Source organism: Alosa sapidissima, chromosome 21, assembly GCF_018492685.1.
Source record: "Alosa sapidissima isolate fAloSap1 chromosome 21, fAloSap1.pri, whole genome shotgun sequence".
NCBI classification, from domain to species: Eukaryota; Metazoa; Chordata; class Actinopteri; order Clupeiformes; family Clupeidae; genus Alosa; species Alosa sapidissima.
This window is the reverse complement of record NC_055977.1, coordinates 6,822,611-6,844,922: the sequence shown is the minus strand read 5'-3', so window position 1 is coordinate 6,844,922 and position 22,312 is coordinate 6,822,611. Positions and strand designations below refer to the sequence as shown.

The following is a 22,312-nucleotide window of genomic DNA, read 5'->3' as shown; positions in this document are numbered from 1 at the left end:
ATAGTCATGAGTTGAAAGCATATCCATCAGGGAAATTTGCTTATGAAAATGACCTGCATTCATTGAAAATTTGATATTTGCCAAACAACTTAAATCCTTATTTGCATACCAAAAGTAAACATGACACGTTTGTCTAAGATCCATCTATACATGGTTGGATAGTGAGAGCACACAGAAAGAGGTCTGGGGCCGTATTCACAAAGAATTTTAAGGCTAAAAGTAGCTCATAAGTGGCGAATTTAGGAGCAACTCCTAAAAATAATGGGCGTGTCACTCCTAACTTTAGGACTCCTAATTTTTTTCACTAAAAGTAATTCACAAAGCATTTTAGACCTAAAAGTAGCACCTAAGTCTGGGACAGCTTAAAAGAAGTCGAGAGGACTCCTAACTCACTAAGACCTATTCACAAACCCTTTTTGTGCCATTTCACGTCGCGATGTTTTGAAATGCGTATGCGGCAACAGGAGCTTTCAATAGCGAGGGAACAATTTTGCATTGTAGGCATAGAAGGGATGCAATAACACCACCAACAACAACCAAAACTACTCATTGTCAACATGTAAATTAAATGTAACGTTTAAAATGTTCTCCTCTTTACAAACGTAGGCATGGTGACAGATTAATTTAATAATGTTGCAAAGATAGGCTACTGCATCAATCCGTAGGCCTATGTTTCATTAGGCTACTAGGCTATTTGTTTTGCCTTACTCTTTATTCATTTAGGCTAGGCCTTTTTATTCAGTTATTCATCATCTTCCGTCCTTCGCACTACTTGTGTAGCGCACGCATTCTCAGACCTGTCACCTGTCACTCATCATCGTAAGGGAGGTGTTTGGAATCATTCCCGCGTTACAATCATCAGCCAATCAAGGTGGTCACCTCAGTCAAGCTCGTGCATGAGTAATGACGTCATCCATAGCAACGAAGACTCACTCTTAGTTTAGGAGTTGTCATTTTTCCTTACTAAGAGTAGGTCTGAAAGGCTTTGTGAATAACTTTTAAGAGAAAACTCCTAGCTAAAATCTTTTAGTGCGATTTAGGAGTACTCCTAGTGGTAAGATAAAAGGCTTTGTGAATACGGCCCCTGAAAAAAGAGATAGGAAAATCAAGCTTAAAGCAACACAAAAGAACTTTCCCTCTGTCGTACGCACGCTATTTGTTTATCCAGCACCGGCTTTGCAAATAACAATGTCCACAGACAAGGTAGAATATGTTGCATGATTTATGAAAGTATGATGTATTGCGACATCAAAAGCAAGTCAAATTTGCAGTTTTTTATGTCTCATTCCATCGAACTACAGATCCGCTACCCGATCTGGCAAACTTACACAGTTCGGTTATAGCCGATAGAAGGCTGCGAAGCGAATACAGAAGTGCCGTTCACCCTGTTACAAGTTGATGAACCACTGAAACGATTTTGGAAACATTATTTTAAGGTACAAAAAACTCTTTGGTGTTGCTTTAAGGAACCTCCCAGAGGTTCTGCTTGTCACATGCACGCCAGGCCTTGGGCAGTGCAGGAATGAATCCACTTTATTTCCGGTTCAACACTATAGGTCAAGTATGCATGGCAACGGTATACTTTAGATCAACACGTGACATCTCCCTTTTTAAAAGACATGCCCACAAATTATAAAGTTTTCAACATATTTAACAACAAATATTATTTGTCATCACTACTAAGTTGCATATACTTAGTCCCAGTTACCTCTCACTGTACTTAGTAACTTATAGTGCATACTATTTATCAAACCCATTCTATAAACATAATGAACCAAAATATGTCTTGGCAAATTCCTAACCTCAGAACTTGCGTGAAATCATAACATCTTTTAAGTCAACAGTTAAGTATATGTGTAGATTAACTGGTCTAAAGTCACTGACTTGAATATTAATCACAGTGCTAAGACTTGAACATACATCTACTAACACATGTACAATATTTCAGCTTCTCTTGTGCATAACAGTCATCAAATCTCTTTGGTAAACATCTTGTCCTGGCTGGGCGCTCACAGACTGACACTGGCAGCTGTGATGATGCCCTGGTGGTCTCAGTATTTGTAGGGGGCACTGGTGTCTCCATCTGCTCTGTAGGTGTGCAGTCTGGGTCACCAATGTCCGGTGTCACTTGAAGTGCTGATTTGTCAGGATTAACAGACAGGTGAATTCTGTTGCGTCGGTAGGTGGTTCCATTTTCTGTCATGACTGTGTATGATCGAGGGGTGGTATGAGGTTGTACCACAACTGCTCGGTTCCACACACGGCCTTGTCTGATACGGCAGCTTTCACCAGGTTGCAGGGAAGGCAGTTCTCTCTTTCCCCGGTTGTAGTAGTGTGCCATCTGTTGTTGTCGAGCCACCAACTCATCTCTACCTTAGACTATGGCTTGAGGCATCAGCTTGAGGTTACAGGCAAGATAGTCTTGAGACGGCGTCCCATAAGCAATTGTGCTGGAGTGACTTGGAGTCCGCCAATAGGACTGTCTCGGAGATCAAGCAGGCACTTGTAGATGTCCTTGCCATCCTCTGCTGCTTTTCTCATTAGCTGTTTTATTGTTTGCACAAACCTCTCACTCTGTCCATTAGACTGAGGATATGTAGGACTTGACGTCACCAGGTTAAAGTTCCAGTCTGTGGCAAACTGGCGCAAAGCATGACTGGCATATGGCATATTGTCACTCACCAGCATGTCCGGCACTCCATGCCTGGCAAAGAGAGACTTCAGCTTGTTGATGACCTCTTGTGCTGTCTTGGTTCTCAGACTCACCACTTCGGGGTACTTAGAGAAGTAATCAACGACGAGTAGGTGATCTGTTCCATTAAAGGTGAATATGTCAGAGCCCAGCTTAGCCCATGGACGGTCTGGTACTTCATGTGGCAACATTGGCTCCTGGGTGTTGCTTCTGTGAAATTTTGCACACACACTGCAACAAGCAATTGCATCTTGAATGTCTCTAGACATCCCAGGCCAATACATAATAGCTCTGGCTCTGGTTTTGCACTTCTCAATGCCTATATGAGTGTCATGTAGGGCGGAAATAATTTCCTGTCGCAGAGACTCTGGGATTACTACTCTGTCTCCTACAAACACAAGTCCATGTTCAAAGTATACTTCGTCTCTCACCTGCCAAAACTGTTGCGCTAGAGGGAGGTACACTTGCTTTGTGAGTCGGCCATCCTCTCTGACTCACCGCTCTTACTGCCTGGAGATTCGGGTCACTGGCTGATGCTTGCCGGATCTTTTCAATTCTTTGGCTACTCATAGGTAGTACTTCAGTAATGCTGTGTACCCGTAGCTGTTGTGTATCCTCTGTGTTGGAAGACGTAGCATCACTGGTCAGATATGCTCGGCTTAAGGTATCCGCAATGTACATATGTTTTCCAGGATGGTACTTCACATCGATGTTGTATTTTAGTAGGCGTAACAACATTTGCTGGAGCCTTGGCGAAGCCTTGTGCAGTGGCTTTCTGGGGATCATCTCGAGCGGGCGGTGGTCTGACTGTACTGTCACTGGTCTGCCATACACGTACTGGTTGAACTTTTCAGTTGAGAAACAGATTGCCAGCAGCTCCTTTTCAATTTGTGAGTAATTTTGTTCCGATGTGGTCAATGAACGACATGCATATGCAATGGGATGACCATCCTGCAACAAACAGGCTCCTAGACCGGTTGATGACGCATCACACTGTATCACAGTGTCTTTGGTTATGTCAAAGAACTTGAGCACTGGCTTGCTGCTTATAAGTGTCTTCAACATTTTGAGAGCTGCTGCATGCTGCGGTTCCCATGTCCATGCTGTATCTTTCTTGAGTAGACTACGCAGTGGCGTTGTAATTGTTGACAGATTAGGTATGAACTGTGACAAGTAATTGATCATGCCCATGATCCTTAGAAGATCCTCTTATGAAGTTGGGTCAGGCATGTCAGTTATGGCTGTCACTTTTGACTCGTCAGGCTTCAGACCTTCCTTGCTGATCACATGGCCCATGTACACGAGTTCAGACCTCTTGAATTTGATCTTTTCTTTGTTGAACTTGCAGCCCATGGATTTAGCTCACTGCATCACATCATGTAATGTCTTGTCATGTTGTTTCTCATCTAGTGAGGCGACAATCAAATCATCTGCTATAATGTGCACATCTGGAATGTCCCCAAAAACCATCTGGTTTCTTCGTTGTAGGACTTCACTGGCACTTGATATTCCGAATGGCATTCGCTGGAAGGAATATCGTCCAAAGGGAGTGTTGAATGTGCACAGGTCTGCGCTGGCTTCAGTAAGTGGAACTTGCCAGTATGAGCTTGTCTGATCAAGCACAGTGAACATTATTTTCTCTGACATCTGGCTGATCACATCAGAGCTGGTTGGGATCATGAAATGTTCCCTTCTAATGGCACGATTCAGGTCTTTAGGGTCAAGGCATAGACGAAGTGAGCCATCTTTCTTTTCTACTACCACAAGACTGTTGACCCAGTCTGTGGGTTTTGATGTTTTACGGATGACGCCGGTTGCTTCCATATCATCAAGATTGTCTTTGAGACGCTTATGAAGACTCAGAGGCACTCTGCGCGGTGGGTGAATTACAGGTGACGCATTGGGCTTCAACTTAATGTCATATGGTTCTGTGAATTTTCCAAGACCACTAAACACATCAGGGTACTGTGCAATCAGATCTTCTTGAGTTAGTGATTTTTCAATGTTGTCCACTCTTTGAATGAGTTGAAGACCAGAGCATGCTTGACGACCTAAGATAGTTGGTCCATTTTCAGTAGTGAGGAAAAAGTCATAGCTTGCTTGAGCACCCTTGCGTGTTGTGCATTTCAGATGAACTTTTCCTATGTGCTCTATGCTGTGCTTTCCATATCCTGACAGTCTAGCTGTAGACTTGTAAACAGGGATGCTGGTGTATCCTGTTAGCTGTTTGAACTGTGGGAGTGGCATACAGTTTGTATCTGCTCCTGTATTTATCTTCATTTTAATCTTGTCCTCATTAACAATGACCTCTTCATACCAGCACGGGTCACTGTGATCATGTGTCATTGAATCAATGAAGAAATGTTCGAAATCAGTCTCCACTGTGTGTACAGCTGATGCTCCATGACCACGACCTCTGCCACGATAGCTAGGCATTCTGGCTTGACACAGATCTGCAAAGTGGTTTAACTTCTTACAGAGACGACACTCCTTACCAAATGCAGGGCAGTTGCGAGGTTGATGCGTTGTACCACATCTGCTGCATGCGTTGGACAAGTGCTGCGTTGCTTGTGCGGTAGCTCCACTCTGCAGGTGGTTACTGGCTTGCGCTGGCTGCACGTGCTGTTTTCCTCGTCCTCGATAACGTCCACGTCCTCTGCCTCGCGTGTAGGTGCTTAAAGTGTGAACTGACTTGTCAGGGGGTTGCGACGACTTGCCTTGTATCATATCAAGTTCTCGCTTAGCACTCTCAAACGTGCGCATTCGCTGTGTCACTACTTCAAGAGATGCATCGCCGTCATCACCCATTACTTTCATTTTCATTGCCGGTTCTTTTATGGAAAAGAATAATTTGTCTCTTAACGTGGTCTCTAAATCAGTAAACTGACAGTTACTTGCCATCGTCCTGAGATCATTCACGAATGCTTCCAAACCCTGGCCTTCGGGTCTCTGGTATGCCAAAAACTGTGCACGCAGAGCCATTACTGGATTCCTCGTGTTGGAAAACTGCTCGAATTTTCTGAGCACAATGTCAAAGTCATTACGATTTTCTGCGTCTCTATCGCCTTCAGCCGGTGCCCACCTAAAGTTACTGTATATATCATATCCTCTCTCTCCCAATATCGTGAGCAAAATAGCAACCTTTTTCGCTGAAGATGCGTCACTGTTCCCCGTTGCTGCCACTTCTTCCATGCGGCGCTCACATTAGGACAGTCGAAGTCAAACGGCTCAGGTGGCTTATAGTGTAGAACATCCATAGCAAAATCTTCGGCCGCTGTTCAATGTTCTAACACTTGTGAATTCAATTAACGATACTAGTTTTACTTCTGTTCTGACACCATGTCACATGCACGCCAGGCCTTGTACAGGGCAGGAATGAATCCACTTTATTTCCGGTTCAACACTATAGGTTAAGTATGCATGGCAACGGTATACTTTAGATCAACATGTGATACTGCTGCTGTGAGACGGTTATCACGGCCTCCTTCCTCAGGAAGGCCAAAACACTGAGTATGTTTCCATCTATTCACATTCTAATATTAACCCGATTATATCATGTAATGTCCATGTAGACGCAGTCACTGTTTGCCCTTCTCTTTATGGAAGATACGGGACACCTGGAGGTCGAGGGACATTCCTCCTGAAGCTGGCTTACAGGGATGTTATGCTCTTCATCCTGGCAATCAGTTGCAAGTGAAGAGTCCACACTTGGTCAGACTCTCTGCATCACATGAGTCCAATGTCTCAACAAGAGGGAAGGGTCCATTGGTCTCCCTCCTATGACCTCATGCATAGCAGAGAACCACAGCCATGTGGCATCTGTAGCCTTTACCTGATCAGTTTCTGACCCAACTATTATGGCTATAGACCCTTTCAAGAGAGTTCTATCAAAGATCCTTGATTACTAGCAAGATAGAGCAACGCAATTCGTTACTATGGGAGCAAAACGGGACAGTTATTTACGTTGTTTTTAATAGTTTTCGTGTTATTCCTTTTTACTGCTTCTAAGTCAGCTGACGTTTGTCCATTGGGAGCTTGCTATGGCTAGCTTTTGCCCTAGCTGGGCATCGGACATCCTTCCATCCATCCGTGAGCGGTGCTGCACTTCACTGTCTGGTCGAGGGGATCTCTCGGGTCAGCTGGACCTGGGCTACTCTGCGGGAGATCTGCCGTGACCGCCGAGCTGTTGCTGACCTGCGAGCTGCCATGCCAACTGCAGACTAACTGGGCCTCTGACATCCTTCCATCCATCCGTGAACGGTGCACTTCACTGTCTGGTCGAGGGGATCTCTCAGGACAGCTGGACCTAGGCTAGCTACTCTGCGAAAGATCTGCCGTGGCCGCCGAGCTGTTGCTGACCTGCGAGCTGCCATGCCAACTGCAGACTAATGTTAGCCTAGCGGTGAGGAGCTGCAGTCTCACGGAGTAACAGACGGTCGCTGTTAGAAGTCCACCGAGTTGCGCATCTACACGATCGCCCACTACTTCAGACTGTGCTTCCAGTGATCTCCAGACTGCAGTCTACAAGGCCTAACGTCAACGTGATCTCCAAACTGCCAGTGAATTCACTGGGTTGATCATTTGCTATCGTTAAAGAACTTTGTGCTCCGTCCAGCATTTTTTGTATTTGTTATTTTTTAAATGTATTTGTCATGTCTTGATGTCATGGGAACGCTGGCGACTACGCCGCTCCATCCGGCATCGTTTGTCTTGTTATGTGTCTTGTTTGTTGGAGCGTTTTGGGTTGCACATATGTGCATGTTAAATGCGCTTTAAAAATAAAACTGACTTGACTTGACTTGACTTGACTTGCATAAGTGGGAGTGTCACCCTACGTACCCTACTTAATAAGCAATAAGAACAAATAAACATAATTGTGTTCACAGTATTATTGTATATAATCATGTATGATACCAATGAATCATTCTTTAGGACATGATATGAATAATTTAATTAGTCATGTGAACCGAGCTAGCTTGCTAGCTAACGCTAGCTTAAAATGCTATACAAGTGGATGGGAGTAGCTATGGCAATAGTACAGCTATGTGCTAACAAGTGACTAGTTGAAGGACTTCGCTTAAACTTAATATACTGTTGCAAATTCACTTGAGTATAAACTATCCACTTTAACTAATGTCAGTAATGTTATTCAGCTAGTTGCCATTTCAAAGAAATTACACTTCTCCGTTTAAAATGTTACCTTAGCTAAAAGGCTAGCTAGCATGCTAACAACCGGACAGTAACTGGCAGCAGCATGGTCTGATATTAAGTTATTTCATTACAAATCCGAACGCTAAAAAATTACACTTTTAGGCTTGAACTGATCCCAAACACTTACAGATTATGACAATTTTCCAAAAAACCTTCAACAAATCCAGAAAGACAAATTTATTGATCCCCAAGGGGAAATTCAAGGTCTCAGTAGTATACAGACATCACACACAGCATGCACTTACAGTAGAAAAAGTAATATACAATAAAGAAAAACTCCACTGTACACTAGAGACAGTAGAAGATAAACATGAGTTGTGTGCACTGTAGATAGGCTTGGCCTACCATAGTAACTATGTTTAGAAAGTCATTGCAGAACAGCCGCTCCTAAGTCAACTTCAGATAGGAGAGGTGTATTACAGAAATGTCTTACTTTGGCATGACCAGGCAATAACATATCATCAATAACATATCATCAATAACCCCCCCCGCTCTTCCTGATTTCCACTTACCTGTATGGCTATATACGTAAGGGATAATGCCCGACGAGATGTCCACTATCAGAAACTAGATGTACCGCATAACGGTACAAAATATGACCGCCGCTCAATCCTGTACATCCGTTCTGCGAAAATAAATCACATTTCAATTTGTCTCCATCTTTTACTCTATCCCCCACTCTTGAAACTTTTGTGTATGCTTGTTTGGCATGCCTGAGTGTGTGTGTGTGCGGCTGCACAGAAAGTAGCCTAATGGTGCTGAAAAGGTGAATAGATTGTAGAATAGCCAAAGAAGATGTAGCATTGTTGAAACCTTTAAAATCTCTAAACAATCACAAGTAGGGCAGTTCATCACAGTTCATCCATTGCAACTGGATTGATGAAAGGTCACTTACACCTGTAGGCTACATTGTATTTGGGAAAGGCAAAAGGTATCAGCATAATGTTATTTATTTATTTATTTATAAACAAAAACATCTCTGTCAGTTCCATGCCGTTTTCAACAGCTATCAAAAACAAAGGTCATTTTTGGATGGATGGATTTTTTGTTAATGTTTCTTCTTCTACATAAGATTTTAGTCATCTTTAGTTCATGTGATACTTTATTGTCAATGCACAAATTAAGTAACAGTAGTCTGAAACGTTATTGTTAATGCACAAATTAAGTAACAGTAGTCTGAAACGAAATGCTGTTTTACATCTAACCAGTGGTGCAAATAACTGACATGTCCAAATGGGCCTTGATTAAATGCGTCGCTAGACTGTTCATACACATTTTAACGGGCCAAAGTTGAAGAGCTGTTGTCGGTTATTGTTCGTGCAAATATAGGCTGATTCATGTTCCCTTGCATTGTGTAACTGAGGTCCATGGCTAGTCTGGCTTTCACCAGACCAAGCTCAATCTTTTAAGAAATACAAAAATAACTAGATGTACCGCATAGCGGTACAAAATATGACCGCCGCTCAGTCCTGTACATCCGTTCTGCGAAAATAAATCACACTTCAATTTGTCTCCATATTTTACTCCATCCCCCACTCTTGAAACTTTTGTGTATGCTTGTTTGGCCTGAGTGTGTGTGTGCGGCTGGACAGAAAGTAGCCTACTGGTGCTGAAAAGGTGAATAGATTGTAGAATAGCCAAAGAAGATGTAGCATTGTTATGAAACCTTTAAAATCTCTAAACAATCACAAGTAGGGCAGTTCATCACAGTTCATCCATTGCAACTGGATTGATGAAAGGTCACTTACACCTGTAGGCTACATGCGGGCAGATCAGGCTGGGTTCACCCAGCCTAGTCCATAGGCACCCATTATTGTTTAATTTTCCGATTGAGATAACCACGCTCTGGCTATTCTAAATGCAAAAATGCATCAGGGAGTTATGACAAAACTGTAACTAACAAACTAGATCCTAATAGAAAGCTGTTAGCTTCCCTAAGCTACAGGTAGGCTTATATGGTAGGCCTATTTAGTTACCATTCATAAGCATTGATATGGAACGGCGATTAAACTTTTTTTTTACCAGATCTACTTCATAGGTGTAGTATATCACTTTTTAAACGACACCCTTTTTAACCTAGACCATGATATAAATGATGCTTTATCATGTCCTGTATGGCTATATTCATGGTGCTCTCTCATGTCCTGTATAGACCTCTGAAGTTCGCCTAAAAAGAACCAAAACGGCAATCTTTGCCCATATAAGGAGATCCGGTTGTTAATTGAAGCTTACTACCTATGGCAAGTTGCATTGCAAGTTAGCTCTGGGCTAGCAAAAATGTAAGTGTGCAAGGCACCTAACCCCTCACTGCTCCCCGAGCGCCGCTGTTGTTGCAGGCAGCTCACTGCGCCGGAATCAGTGTGTGCTTCACTTCACTGTGTGCTGAGTGTGTTTCACTAATTCACGGATTGGCATAAATGCTGAGACCAAATTTCCCTCACAGGATCAAAAGAGTATATATACTTATACTTCTCAAAACTGCTTGTTTAAACTCTCACTTGTGCACATCACATCATAAACACAATTATCATTGCTTCGAACAAACAGCAAATGCTTTAATACATCCATGCAACTGATTATGTCAGAGCAAAGGAATTACATTTCCAAATATTACATTTGGTTTCGGGTTTACTGGGATTCAATTCCAAACTTCTGAATTCTATTTCTAAATATACTGTAAAAAATGGGTTTTTCAATTACTCAAATTCAGCCATCCAAATGCAAATAGAAAATATCTTGAAGTGACACAAGTTTTACTCCATAGTAGAGGTCAATTACACACTTAGACATAGTTCATTCATAGTTGAATATTATTACCAATAATGGCTACACATTGCCAGACCTACTCTCTCTCTCTCGTTGTCTCTAATATTATGAAGGGTTAATGACATATGTCACTTTTTTTTAGTAGCAGAAACTTGATACACTTGTCTTGATGCACAACAAGGATGTCAATATTTGTAACTGTAATCAGACATATCTGTTCGTTCTACTGAATGAACTTATGAACACAAGCATGCAATAGCAACCTGGTCTCATTGGAGCCACGTTCAACCATCGTTACAGTAGAGGACAAAGCAAAGACCAAGACAAACACAAGATCTCAAATATTTATGAAAGTGACCAGGAAACCCAAACCATTGGACAAAAGCCAGGACACACAGGTGAATATGGAACAAGACGCTAATCAAACATAATGAGACAGTCAAGACCAGTGTTGTATAAAGAACTAGAAAGCAATACTTGAGTAAAAGTACAAGTATCGTAATAGAAAAAGACTTTGGTAGAAGTGAAAGTTACCTTTTAGAATATTACTTAAGTAAAAGTCTTAAAGTATGTGATATATACTGTACTTAAGTATCAAAAGTAATTTTCTGATATTTAATGTACTTAAGTATTTGAAGTAAAAGTAAAAAGCAAGTGGTTTTATTTTGAACTTTTATTGTGAACTTTATTTTGGCTTTCTTATATTAAAGCATAAAACATATTCAGGGTTCCCATATCTTCTTAATCTCACTCATCAAATCAAAATCACATTATTTTCTAGGACTTTTCAGGCACAATTGTCTTAAGTTCAAAGAACAAACAGCATATTTTTAGAGCTGACATCAAAGAAAAAAACGAAACAGAAATGTCACTTAAAATGAAAAATAAATCACTTATTTCTTTTAAAAAAATGACCTGCTGGTAGGGAGAACATTTTGGTCATGTGGTATGAGCATTTCTAGGGCTTACTCCCCAGGTCACCATCTCACTCTCTCACACACACACACACACACACAGGTCACCTATGTCCAGCAGCTACTAATATGCCAGTCATTAGTTGAAACTGAAAAGGTGTCTGATCATCTTCAAAAGAAGCTGGTTTTCAAAGTTGCCAGAATTCAGTGCCTGGGAGTTTCAGGACCAAGACCGGCCCACGTTTTACATAGTGGTGGAAATTGGATAAATGAAGCAACAATTCAGCTCTTACTATCCTGTAGTTTTTATTAGTACCATGGTTCAACAAATGTGTAAAGGTTATATAATAACTCACTTCAACTGAGAAGTTAACAAAAAATATTCCAATATTCCACAAGTTAACAAAAACAGAAAAAAGACAGAAAGCCTTTGAAATGTAGCCTATCCCACACTTCCACAAAGAGGCATATTGAACTAATGTATAAGCGACATGCTTTTTGCATGGGTAGGCTATATTGTTGTTTGGTGATTTAACCTACTCCTTTACTACACCCTCTTCTGAGAAAACAAGGCATATAGGAAGGAGTGATAGCATACAAGCACAAATTAAGTAACAGTAGTCTGAAACGAAATGCTGTTTTACATCTAACCAGTGGTGCAAATAACTGACATGTCCAAATGGGCCTTGATTAAATGCGTCGCTAGACTGTTCATACACATTTTAATGGGCCAAAGTTGAAGAGCTGTTGTCCGTTATTGTTTGTGCAAATATAGGCTGATTCATGTTCCCTTGCATTGTGTAACTGAGGTCCATGGCTAGTCTGGCTTTCATCAGACCAAGCTCAATCTTTTAAGAAATCAAAAAATAACTAGATGTACCGCATTGAACTAATGTATAAGCTACATGCTTTTTGCATGGGTAGGCTATATTGTTGTTTGGTGATTTAACCTACTCCTTTACTACACCCTCTTCTGAGAAAACAAGGCATATAGGAAGGAGTGGTAGCATACAAGCTCCCAAATTGACCCAGTACAGAAAGCATGAATAAATTGTTGGGGAGGGTCATGTGTTTTTTCTCAATCACTTTGGAGGGTCATAGAAAAATGTCTTGCTAGCGAGGGAGGGAAGGTCACGTCTTTTTTGACGAACGCTCCCAAAACTCCTCTGGTAGCCCCTTAAATAAATAACAAACTGTTATTAGGGTTAGTGTTATGACAGTGGCATGTCACTCTTATGTAGAAACCTAAAGTAGTGTTATTTTCTTATGAAAATAACTTCACATTGCTTTACACAGGAGAATATAGATCAGACAGGATTCAGATATACAGTTTCTCAGTCGCTTTGGTGCATTTCTCAGATCAGAATTGAAAGTGGCCTACTGGTTAGCGCTTCGGACTTGTAACCGGAGGGTTGCCGGTTCAAACCCCGACCAGTAGGTGTCGTGCTGTCTATCTAACACAGGTGCAATCCCCTCTGAGACACACAACACCAGACTGAGTCAGATTACTATTTACACATTTTATTACAAGGGTCAGCAGCCACACACACATTCAGCAAAATGAGCAGCACCTCAGCAATACACCAACATGAGCCCCGGCCACCAATTGCCAATTGAATGCAATTTACTTTTACGATTAAATAAAATTAATTTATCCCTCTCACCCATAGTTTTCTATTTATTTACAAATGTACATAGGCCTACTGTAATTACAGTTATTCTACTGATCTTCATACTATTCATCCTGCACATAGACTTATTCTTACTACTCTTATAATGTTGTTTCTGCACTACAATGACACTGTTTCCACACTGCACATAGCTGTATGTTATGTACATATCTGTTATATATTTGTCATATTGAATATCCATATTTATTCTGTTTTATTATATTCTGTTAATACACTGCATATATCTATATTATTATTTCTACTATTATAATGTTACTGCTACATCTACATACATTATTCTACTTATTGTATGAGATAACTGCCAATACACTGCACATATTTATATTTAATTCATATTAATCTAAACCGCCTTCTGTAAATCAACTGTATACTACTTTCTACATTGCACTATATTTCTTGACCTGTCTCTGTATATTTCAAGTCAAGTCAAGTCAAGTCAAGTCAGTTTTATTTTTAAAGCGCATTTAACATGCACAGAGTGCAACCCAAAGCGCTCCACAAACAAGACACACAAACAAATATGCGGGGTGGAGCGGCGTAGTCGCCAGCGTGCCCGTGACATCAAGACATGACAAATACATTTAAAAAATAACAAACACAAAAGATGCCGGATTTCATCACCTTTCTATACTTTGCATCACATTGCATGCATACTGTAGCTACATGAATCACAGCTAAGATCCTTGGCTGCTATGAAGGCCAGTCGTTCTAAATGGATGGTTGCTATGCCCAAAGGCCAGTTATCTCTGCCGTTGTCAAGCGGGCATATCCTAACCTTATCTTATTTGAAAAATCTCTATTTTACTTAGCCTACTTCCATACTGAGTCCCATTAAGAAGTGGCCACAGAAAGAAAACATCTTAAGAAAACATTTTAATTTGATTCACATGAAACGTTACATTTAATGTACATGTTGACAATGAGTAGGCTAGTTTTGGTTGTTGGTGGTGTTATTGCATCCCTTAGTTATGCCTACAATGCAAGTTCCCTCGCGATTGGAAGCTCCTGTAGACAATAGTAGAAGCATTTCAAAACATCGCGTTAGGAGCAAAGATTCTATTTTTAAAATACAAAAATACACACCAATAAAAAAGTATTTTGATACAAAATACAGAGACATTTCCTCAACCCAATAAAATACAAATGACAAAATACTATTTTGCATTTGAAACACATATTACATGTTTCAGAAATACTACCCATCCCTGGGAACAGGCAGACATACTTAGGTTAATACTGTATTTCACCAGTTAGGGCACAAAAATGGCAAGTAGCTGCACTGTGTAGCCTATCTTGACATGTCTTTAAGTTTTGGGTTACAATATACAGGTAGTGGGCTCTCTGTTGATTTTAATGAGTAGGCCTAAGCCTAAAGTTACAGCATTTCTATCACAATTGACCAGACTTTGACCTTTTGTCTTCTTTTAACAAAATTCTGGCTATGATTGTTCCTTGTATTGCATCATGAGCCATCACTGCACCTATTGCATTCTACTGTTGTTAGCCTTAAGCCTAGCTCAGTCATTATGTTGTACCACATCACCCTCCATTAGAAGTGCAATGAGCTGCATTGAGCATAATAAACTGCATTTAGAATTCCAAATCCATATTTCCAGATATTTTGGTAAAAGTAACTTAAAAGTAATACATATTATGTATATTATGTAATATATATGACGATTTTGAAGTAACTTGCCCAACACTGATTAAACCACATGTCACTGCTTGACTAAAGGAAAAATATAGGCTACTGAACATGCATGGAGATCGTCATAGTTGACAGAAATTACAATACTGATTATATAATAACCTATAGGTCCAAATCTAAATGTTTGGGTTCAGTTTATGAAGTGTTGCTACAGCATGATACTGTGTGTTTGTTATTTATGGGGGGGAATCGGGGGGGGGGGGGGGGGGGGGGGGTCGTCCAGGAGAAAATTGCCAGGGCCGAATTTTTTTCCCAGTCCGACCCTGACCGACACCATCTATGAAAAGGGCTGCAGAGGCTGCAAACTAAGACAATTTAGAGTGGATAGAGATATGATGTTACTTTTCTATCTGAGGTAAGCCAAGATAGTTAACATGGCCAGCAAGGTTGCGGGGCAAAAACTAGACAGTATGGCTACGACCTGTGAAAGAAGGGTGTTGAAGAAAGGTCAAGCAATTAATGAAGATATGTCACATCCCATACACCAGGCAAATGAGGTGTTGCCATCAGGGAGGTTCAGGCTACCTTCTTTCCAAACAAATTGAGCCAGTAGGTCATTCATTCCAACTAGTATTACATTGATGAACAAGAAGTTACCTGCAGGACAGCACTTTCTTTCCAGCTGGACTGTCACAGTATGCACAACTGCACTTTATCATCCTATTAATGTGTACTGGGGTCTGTGTCTTCTGTCCTGATGCTGTGTATATGTGGGGGTTTGGTAGGGTGGGGGCATTTGGGGTGAGGGAAATTCTGTTGTATATTCTGTCTTGTATTCTGTCTTGTCTAACTGTCCTATTGTCTTTTGTATAAATGTATCAGACGTACTGTATGGCGAAGAACAATTTTCCGAAAGGACAAATAATAAATCTATCTAACCAACGGGGACGTCATATACCATTATGGTAAATAGGGGTCTATCAATAAATGACCTTGAGTGTCTGTTTATCTTTAAGACTACCAGACATTGCACATACATACAAAGCCTGTAACTTGGTCAGGTTGGAGCAAAGCACATTATCAAGATGTCCTTCTACTGTAAATATGTGGTTGTGGTAGCAAACGTCTAGACATGAACACAATGCAACTCTGTTTTGCAACCTGGTCTCATTAGCACAACGTTTCCCTGGGAGCGTAATTAAAGATAATTAAAGGCACATTAAGGGGACCAGCTCACTACCTATGCTCCAGATACTCTCCAGGTCTGGACGGGTCAGACAACCTTCGCTGGACTAACTTGGCATAAGGGAGGATGTGGAAAACAATTCTACCATTTCTAGCGCACTGTGTTTCCCAAAGTGTGGGCCACCAAGGACAAAGACAAAGACACGCGCATCAAGCACTATGAGTAGGTGTAAAAAGGTAGCATTCCTTTTCACCAATTCCTTTTCAATATGTGTTCTTCCTTTTGATCATTTCCTTTATGTTTATCATAATCATTTCTTGCAACTTTACTGGAGACTGTAAAATTGTACAAGTTGTAATGTGTGTGTTTATACGAGAACGATTGCGAAGGAAGACGACAAAATATTTTATCATAAGTGCCTTTCGTTTACACGGCGACCCCGCCATCGGGGCTTGGAGACGCAAAAATCTGAAGACTCCTTCCAGAGTGTAGAGTATTGAAGACGACCCGGGTTGTGTCTCCGTCTAAACGGCTAAACCAAAGATCCTTGATTACCTCTCTGGCTAAACTGTCAAATTAGAATGTCTGCGCGTCACGTACCGGGGTTCTATCACACCACCACCCAGTGGTCTGGAATGCATATCCAATCGAATATCACATACTCTTGCGTCTTCATATAAACAAAGATTTCCCCCTGAGAATGCTCGTCTAAACGCGAATAAAAAAATGAAGACGAGACGCCACTTCTGCGTCTTCTCTTTTCATCGTCACCGTATAAATGTAGCCTGAGATTCTCAAGGCATTGTACTGAGCTCAGCAAGGACAGATTTCAATGTTTTGAAGTTGCATCTTTAGAAATTCAAACTTGGCCAGAGCCGTGGGTGGAACAGTCAACACATCGAGTGGGCATCCGGTGAAGACACCAACTCTGTGCAGGGTGTGGAGCCGTCCGGTTTAACAGATGTGTGAAGCAGGCCCCTCACTCTCACTGGCCCCTCGCTGTTCTCTAGGCTACGCAGTGTGGTTTAGGCGTGCAAAGCATGCGAGCAAAGATCAAAGAGAGGCTGAGCAACTTTGTAAATCTGTGCGATAAGGTATTACACAATCATGCATGCTTTCACAATCCAGACAATCACAATTTAGTTTTATTTTTAGGGCGGATTTGAAATCAACTTCACTCAACCAAATGTTGAAATAGAAAATATTTGTATGTACAAGTGTATACAATATATACTGAATTCATTAACTTTTCTTGCATTTCTGATTTAAAAAAATAAAAATGAAATATGACAGTTAATGAATCATAATGACATGATTTCCTGTACACATAGGTCATGTGTTGAGAGCGCTGAGTGCTGAGGGGACTTTGTCAGCACGAACGGGACAGAGAATGGGCCACATCAAGCTACATGGCAAAATGACCGCGTGCATCTGGACGCTGTTTTTTCTTTTCTCTGCATCAAAAAGTAAGTTTTCTTTCATGTTGTCCTGTATTAAATCTCTAACGCTGAAGAGGTCAGCACTTTTCTTTTGTATTCTTTTGTATCTTCTGGACCATCATTTTATTTCACATTTTTATATTGTTTATTTTTATATTGTTTATTTATTTCTCATTTTCACATTCATATGTATGGTATAGACTTGGTGAAAGACCTGATTTTTATTTCTGTGAACCTGTAACACTGAAGTGCCATATCAGAGGTGTTGCTAGTTATAGTGACGGTGAACGTATTTACTGCTATTCTGTCAGCTGGCTAAAAGTGCATCCAGCAACTGGGAAAATGGAAACCATCAGCTTTGATAACGGCAATGAAATTGACGAAGCATGTGAAGTAATGATTTCCAGTGCAACTCAGAAAGATTCTGGCATGTATTATTGTTTGGTGAAACCAGATCAGGACACACTGCACGGCAATGGATCCAGTGTCATTGTTACTGGTAAGTTATTGTTTTTTAAATACATAATTAGGCTTAAAGAGGTAAAGTGAGGTGTGGTTAAACCATATATTCATTTAAATTAATTTAACATTAGGATAATGTCATAAAGTTACAACTTTTCACCAGAGAGTTACTTCATTTACAACTATTTCCTACATCTGTTGTAGAAAACCTTAATGTCTCCGTGGAACTCATCGTCTCGTCTTTGGACACTGGAAGCAGCACAGCCTTGTTCATCTGCAGGGCAGAGGGGGTCACTTCATCAGAGGTCCGCATCGCCTGGATTGTAAACGGTGAAGAACACTCTGGGTTGACGGAATCTGTTTGGTCGGAGGGGAAGGAGATGACCCAGGGCCTCCTCTGGCTGTCTGAGTTTGACTGGCAATCTGGAGCCCAGTGCACATGCTTGGTGGAAACCAGAGGCCAAAACATCTCCAAGTGCCTTCAGTGTAAGCATACTTTAGAGTTTCATAAAATATGTGCAAAAAGCTTTTTCTCCATAGAGTTTACTTAAAAATGAAAACATAGTCTAAGTATAGTTACTCTTTTGATCCTGTGAGGGAAATTTGGTCTCTGCATTTATCCCATCCGTGAACTAGTGAAACACACAGTGAGGTGAACACACTAACCCGTAGCAGTGAGGTGCCTGCTACAGCGGCGCTCGGGGAGCAGTGCCTTGCTGCTCAAGCGCACTTCAGCCGTGGATGTGGGCATGAGAGAGCAGTGCTCAACCACTTACCCCACCCACATATTTCCTACTGGTTGGGGATGGAACCGGAAACTCTTTCGGTTTTAAGCCCGAAGCCCTAACCAGTAGGCCCCATGGCTGCTCCTTCTTTTCGGTTTGACAGGTCTTTTAAATTCAAAATACTTCATTAGTATTTTCCCCAGAAATGTTTCCAGCAGCTGTGCTGTTCCTTGTAGAAAGTTGTTAACCCAGATAAGCTAGGGAGGTCCAGGGGCCTGCTCCCTGTTAAGAACATTTTGAAAAACAACCCCTTAAATGATGACTTCTGGCAAGTTTTATGGAAAGAAATGGATATATTCACAGGGAGGTTACACCGGGCAAGTAACTGAAGCATTCCCGTTGTGTAGCGTTTGCCGCAACAATTAGCTTCAACTATCATCAATGAACATGGCTGTCAGACTTACAAATCAATATCAAGGCATCTTCTGTGGCGATGCACAGCTGCTGAATGCATATAGAAGGAACACTGACTTCATATACTTTACAACCTACGACAGTTAAGGCATGAACCACTGACTTCATCTACACTAACAGAAATATTTGACATGATTTTGTGTCAAATTTTGGCAAGCCATTTTAACATTTACCCGCTAGACTGGATATGTATTGCGGATATCTGTAATTCAGTTTTGCCTATAGGCGGGTCAATATATGAAAAAAAAAACACCTAACCTCAAAAAAATTGATACAAAAGGTTTTTCAACTGATTATGATACCTTTAGATGTACTTAATAACATATTAAAAATCTAGTAAAATCTGACCCCAGTAAAGGGGTCATTTTCAAGATGGCGTCCAAGATGGCCACCAGAAGCTAATTTGGATATCTGAAGCATTAATCAGCCTAGGAAAGTGTTTTTCGTGTTTAATCAGATTTAGAGGTCACTGATTCATATATGTCACACTAAAGTATCAGTTCATAATTTTCAAAGACTTGTCATTTTCAAGATGGCATCCAAGATGGCCACCAGAAGCTAATTTTGGCTATGAAGCATTATTCAGCCTAGGAAAGTGTTTTTCATGTTTAATCAGATTTAGCGGTCACTGAGTCATATATGTCACACTAAAGTATCAGATCATCATTTTCAAAGACTTAGAATTTTCAAGATGGCGTCCAAGATGGCCACCGGAAGCTAATTTTGGCTATATCTGACGCATTATTCAGCCTAGGAAAGTGTTTGTCGTGTTTAATCAGATTTAAAGGTCACTGATTCATATATGTCAGACTAAAGTATCAGTTCATCATTTTCAAAGACTTGTCATTTTCAAGATGGCGTCCAAGATGGCCACCAGAGGCTAATTTTGGCTATATCTGAAGCATTATTCAGCCTAGGAAAGTGTTTTTCATGTTTTATCAGATTAAGAGGTCACTGATGACTCTTCATCTCCACCTTTTTTAGTGTTCTTATAGTAGGACCTGAGGATGCATGATGTTTTCTCTCTCAGTGTCACCATGCCTTCAAAACCTTTCCCTTCTGTGAAACATATGTCATTCCCGTACCACTACCTCAGTTTAGCTTTCAGATACTGATTACCGAATGGAATGGAATCAACCTCAATCAAATACTCTTTCATGTTAGATCCAAGTACAGAGACAGTCAACTGTTCTTAATTGTGTGCATTTCTGCAAGACACTCCGCTGTTCGTGTAGAAGATATGGATTACCTTGCACTGCTGCCTGTGGAACATGTCAAAATGAACAATGTGACAATCCACACAAGTTCCTTTCAGAGGAGTCAGAGGATGATGAATAATGATATAATAATTATTTTTGATCTAAATGCATATAGTTTAAGATTCAGTTTAATTAGCTCCCCTCTAATGATAGATGCCAACAATTATTGATGTACACATATATACAATGCATGCCTATACAGTACATGGGTCATGGTTCATTAAAGTCATAAAACAGCCACTTACTCGCAAACTCTACTCTACATATTGTAAAAGCATATACCCTGTACATGAAATATAACATTAATCAACAAAATAACATTTCCATCTTCCTCCACACCAAGCATAATACATACTCTATTCTGTATAGGCAAATATAGTGTAAAGCCGATACATTTTGGCATATACAGTCCAGGGAAAACAAATGAAACACCCTAAAATATATATTTTCTGAAAGCATATAATCTGTAGATAAGATATAGCACCATTTAAAACATGTCCCATCTTCCTCCATGCCATGAACAATGCATTGCCCTCTATTCTGTATAGGCAAATCTAGTGTAAAGGGGATACATTTTAGCCTACAGTATATTGTCCAGGCAAAACAGATTAAACACCCAAAACCATATATTTTCTAAAAGCATATAACCTCTAGATGAGATATAACACCAGTTAAGACATGTCTTATCTTCCTCCATGCATGCACAATACAATGCCCTCTATAATGTATAGGCGAATCTAGTGTAAAGGGGATATATGTTGGCATGTTAAGTCCAGGGAAAACAAATTAAACACTCTAAAATATATATTTTCTGAAAGCATATAATCTGTAGATAAGATATAGCACCATTTAAAACATGTCCCATCTTCCTCCATGAATGCACAATACAATGCCCTCTATTCTGTATAGGCGAATCTAGTGTAAAGCGGATACTGTACATGTTGGCCTCTTTTGTCCAGGGAAAACAGATTAAACATCCTAAACTATATATTTTCTGAAAGCATTTAACCTGCAGATGAGAAATAACACCAGTTAAGACATGTCCCATCTTCCTCCATGCCATGGAGATGGTTAATAACCCTCTATTGCATTTGCTCTGTATTAAAACGCATTGATTTTAATTTATGGCTGAAAAAGGTAGAGCATTGAAACATTTTCAATTTTAACATTTAAAATCCTATTCTTGTTTAATTTGACCATCATTTGAAATCAATTTCACCCCTGTAGGCTGAATAGTAATTGAGATATAGCCATTCTAACCTGTTGACAGCCATTTTGAAAATGACCCCTTTCCCAAGGTCAGATTTTACTAGATGTTTAGTATGTTATTTAGCATGTCCAACAGTACCAGAATCTATAAAAAAAACTTTTGTATCAATTTTTTTGACGTTGAACCCTATATTGACCCGCCTACTAGTCAAAACGAACATTTTAGATATCCGCAATTGAATTCTTCCTATCCATAATTGTCATTTCAGATATCCACAAAGACATTCTTCCTAGGACAAATGACGTCACATTTGCCATTCATTTCTATGGGGTTTGTCATTACGGATATCTACAATTCAGTTGCAGATATCCTATATGTGAATTACGGATATCTGCAATTGAATTGTAGATATGTGTAATTCCAGTTAGAGATATCTACAATTTGATTCTGACTAGTCATAACTCCAGTTGAAGATATCTTTAATTCACCTCAATTCAAGATATCTACATGTTCCTTTTCAGATATCTTGAATTAAGTTTTGACTAGGCGAAATTACATTGTAGATATCTGTAAATGGAATTATGACTAGTCAAAATGACGTTGTAGATATCTCAAACTGGAGTTAGGGATAGTCA

At 40.3% G+C, this 22,312-nt stretch overlaps 1 protein-coding gene across 1 annotated transcript in view; it reads left to right on the top strand.

Annotated features, from left to right (window-relative positions):
* Window positions 1-16,302: 16,302 nt before the first annotated feature.
* Window positions 16,303-22,312, top strand: part of LOC121695544 — a 24,480-nt gene continuing 18,470 nt past the window's right edge. The window contains exons 1-2 of the mRNA XM_042076504.1: window positions 16,303-16,330; window positions 17,440-17,574. Of these exons, the coding sequence (XP_041932438.1) occupies window positions 16,327-16,330; window positions 17,440-17,574 (139 nt within the window). The 5' untranslated portion in view covers window positions 16,303-16,326. The remainder of the gene's footprint in view (window positions 16,331-17,439; window positions 17,575-22,312) is intronic.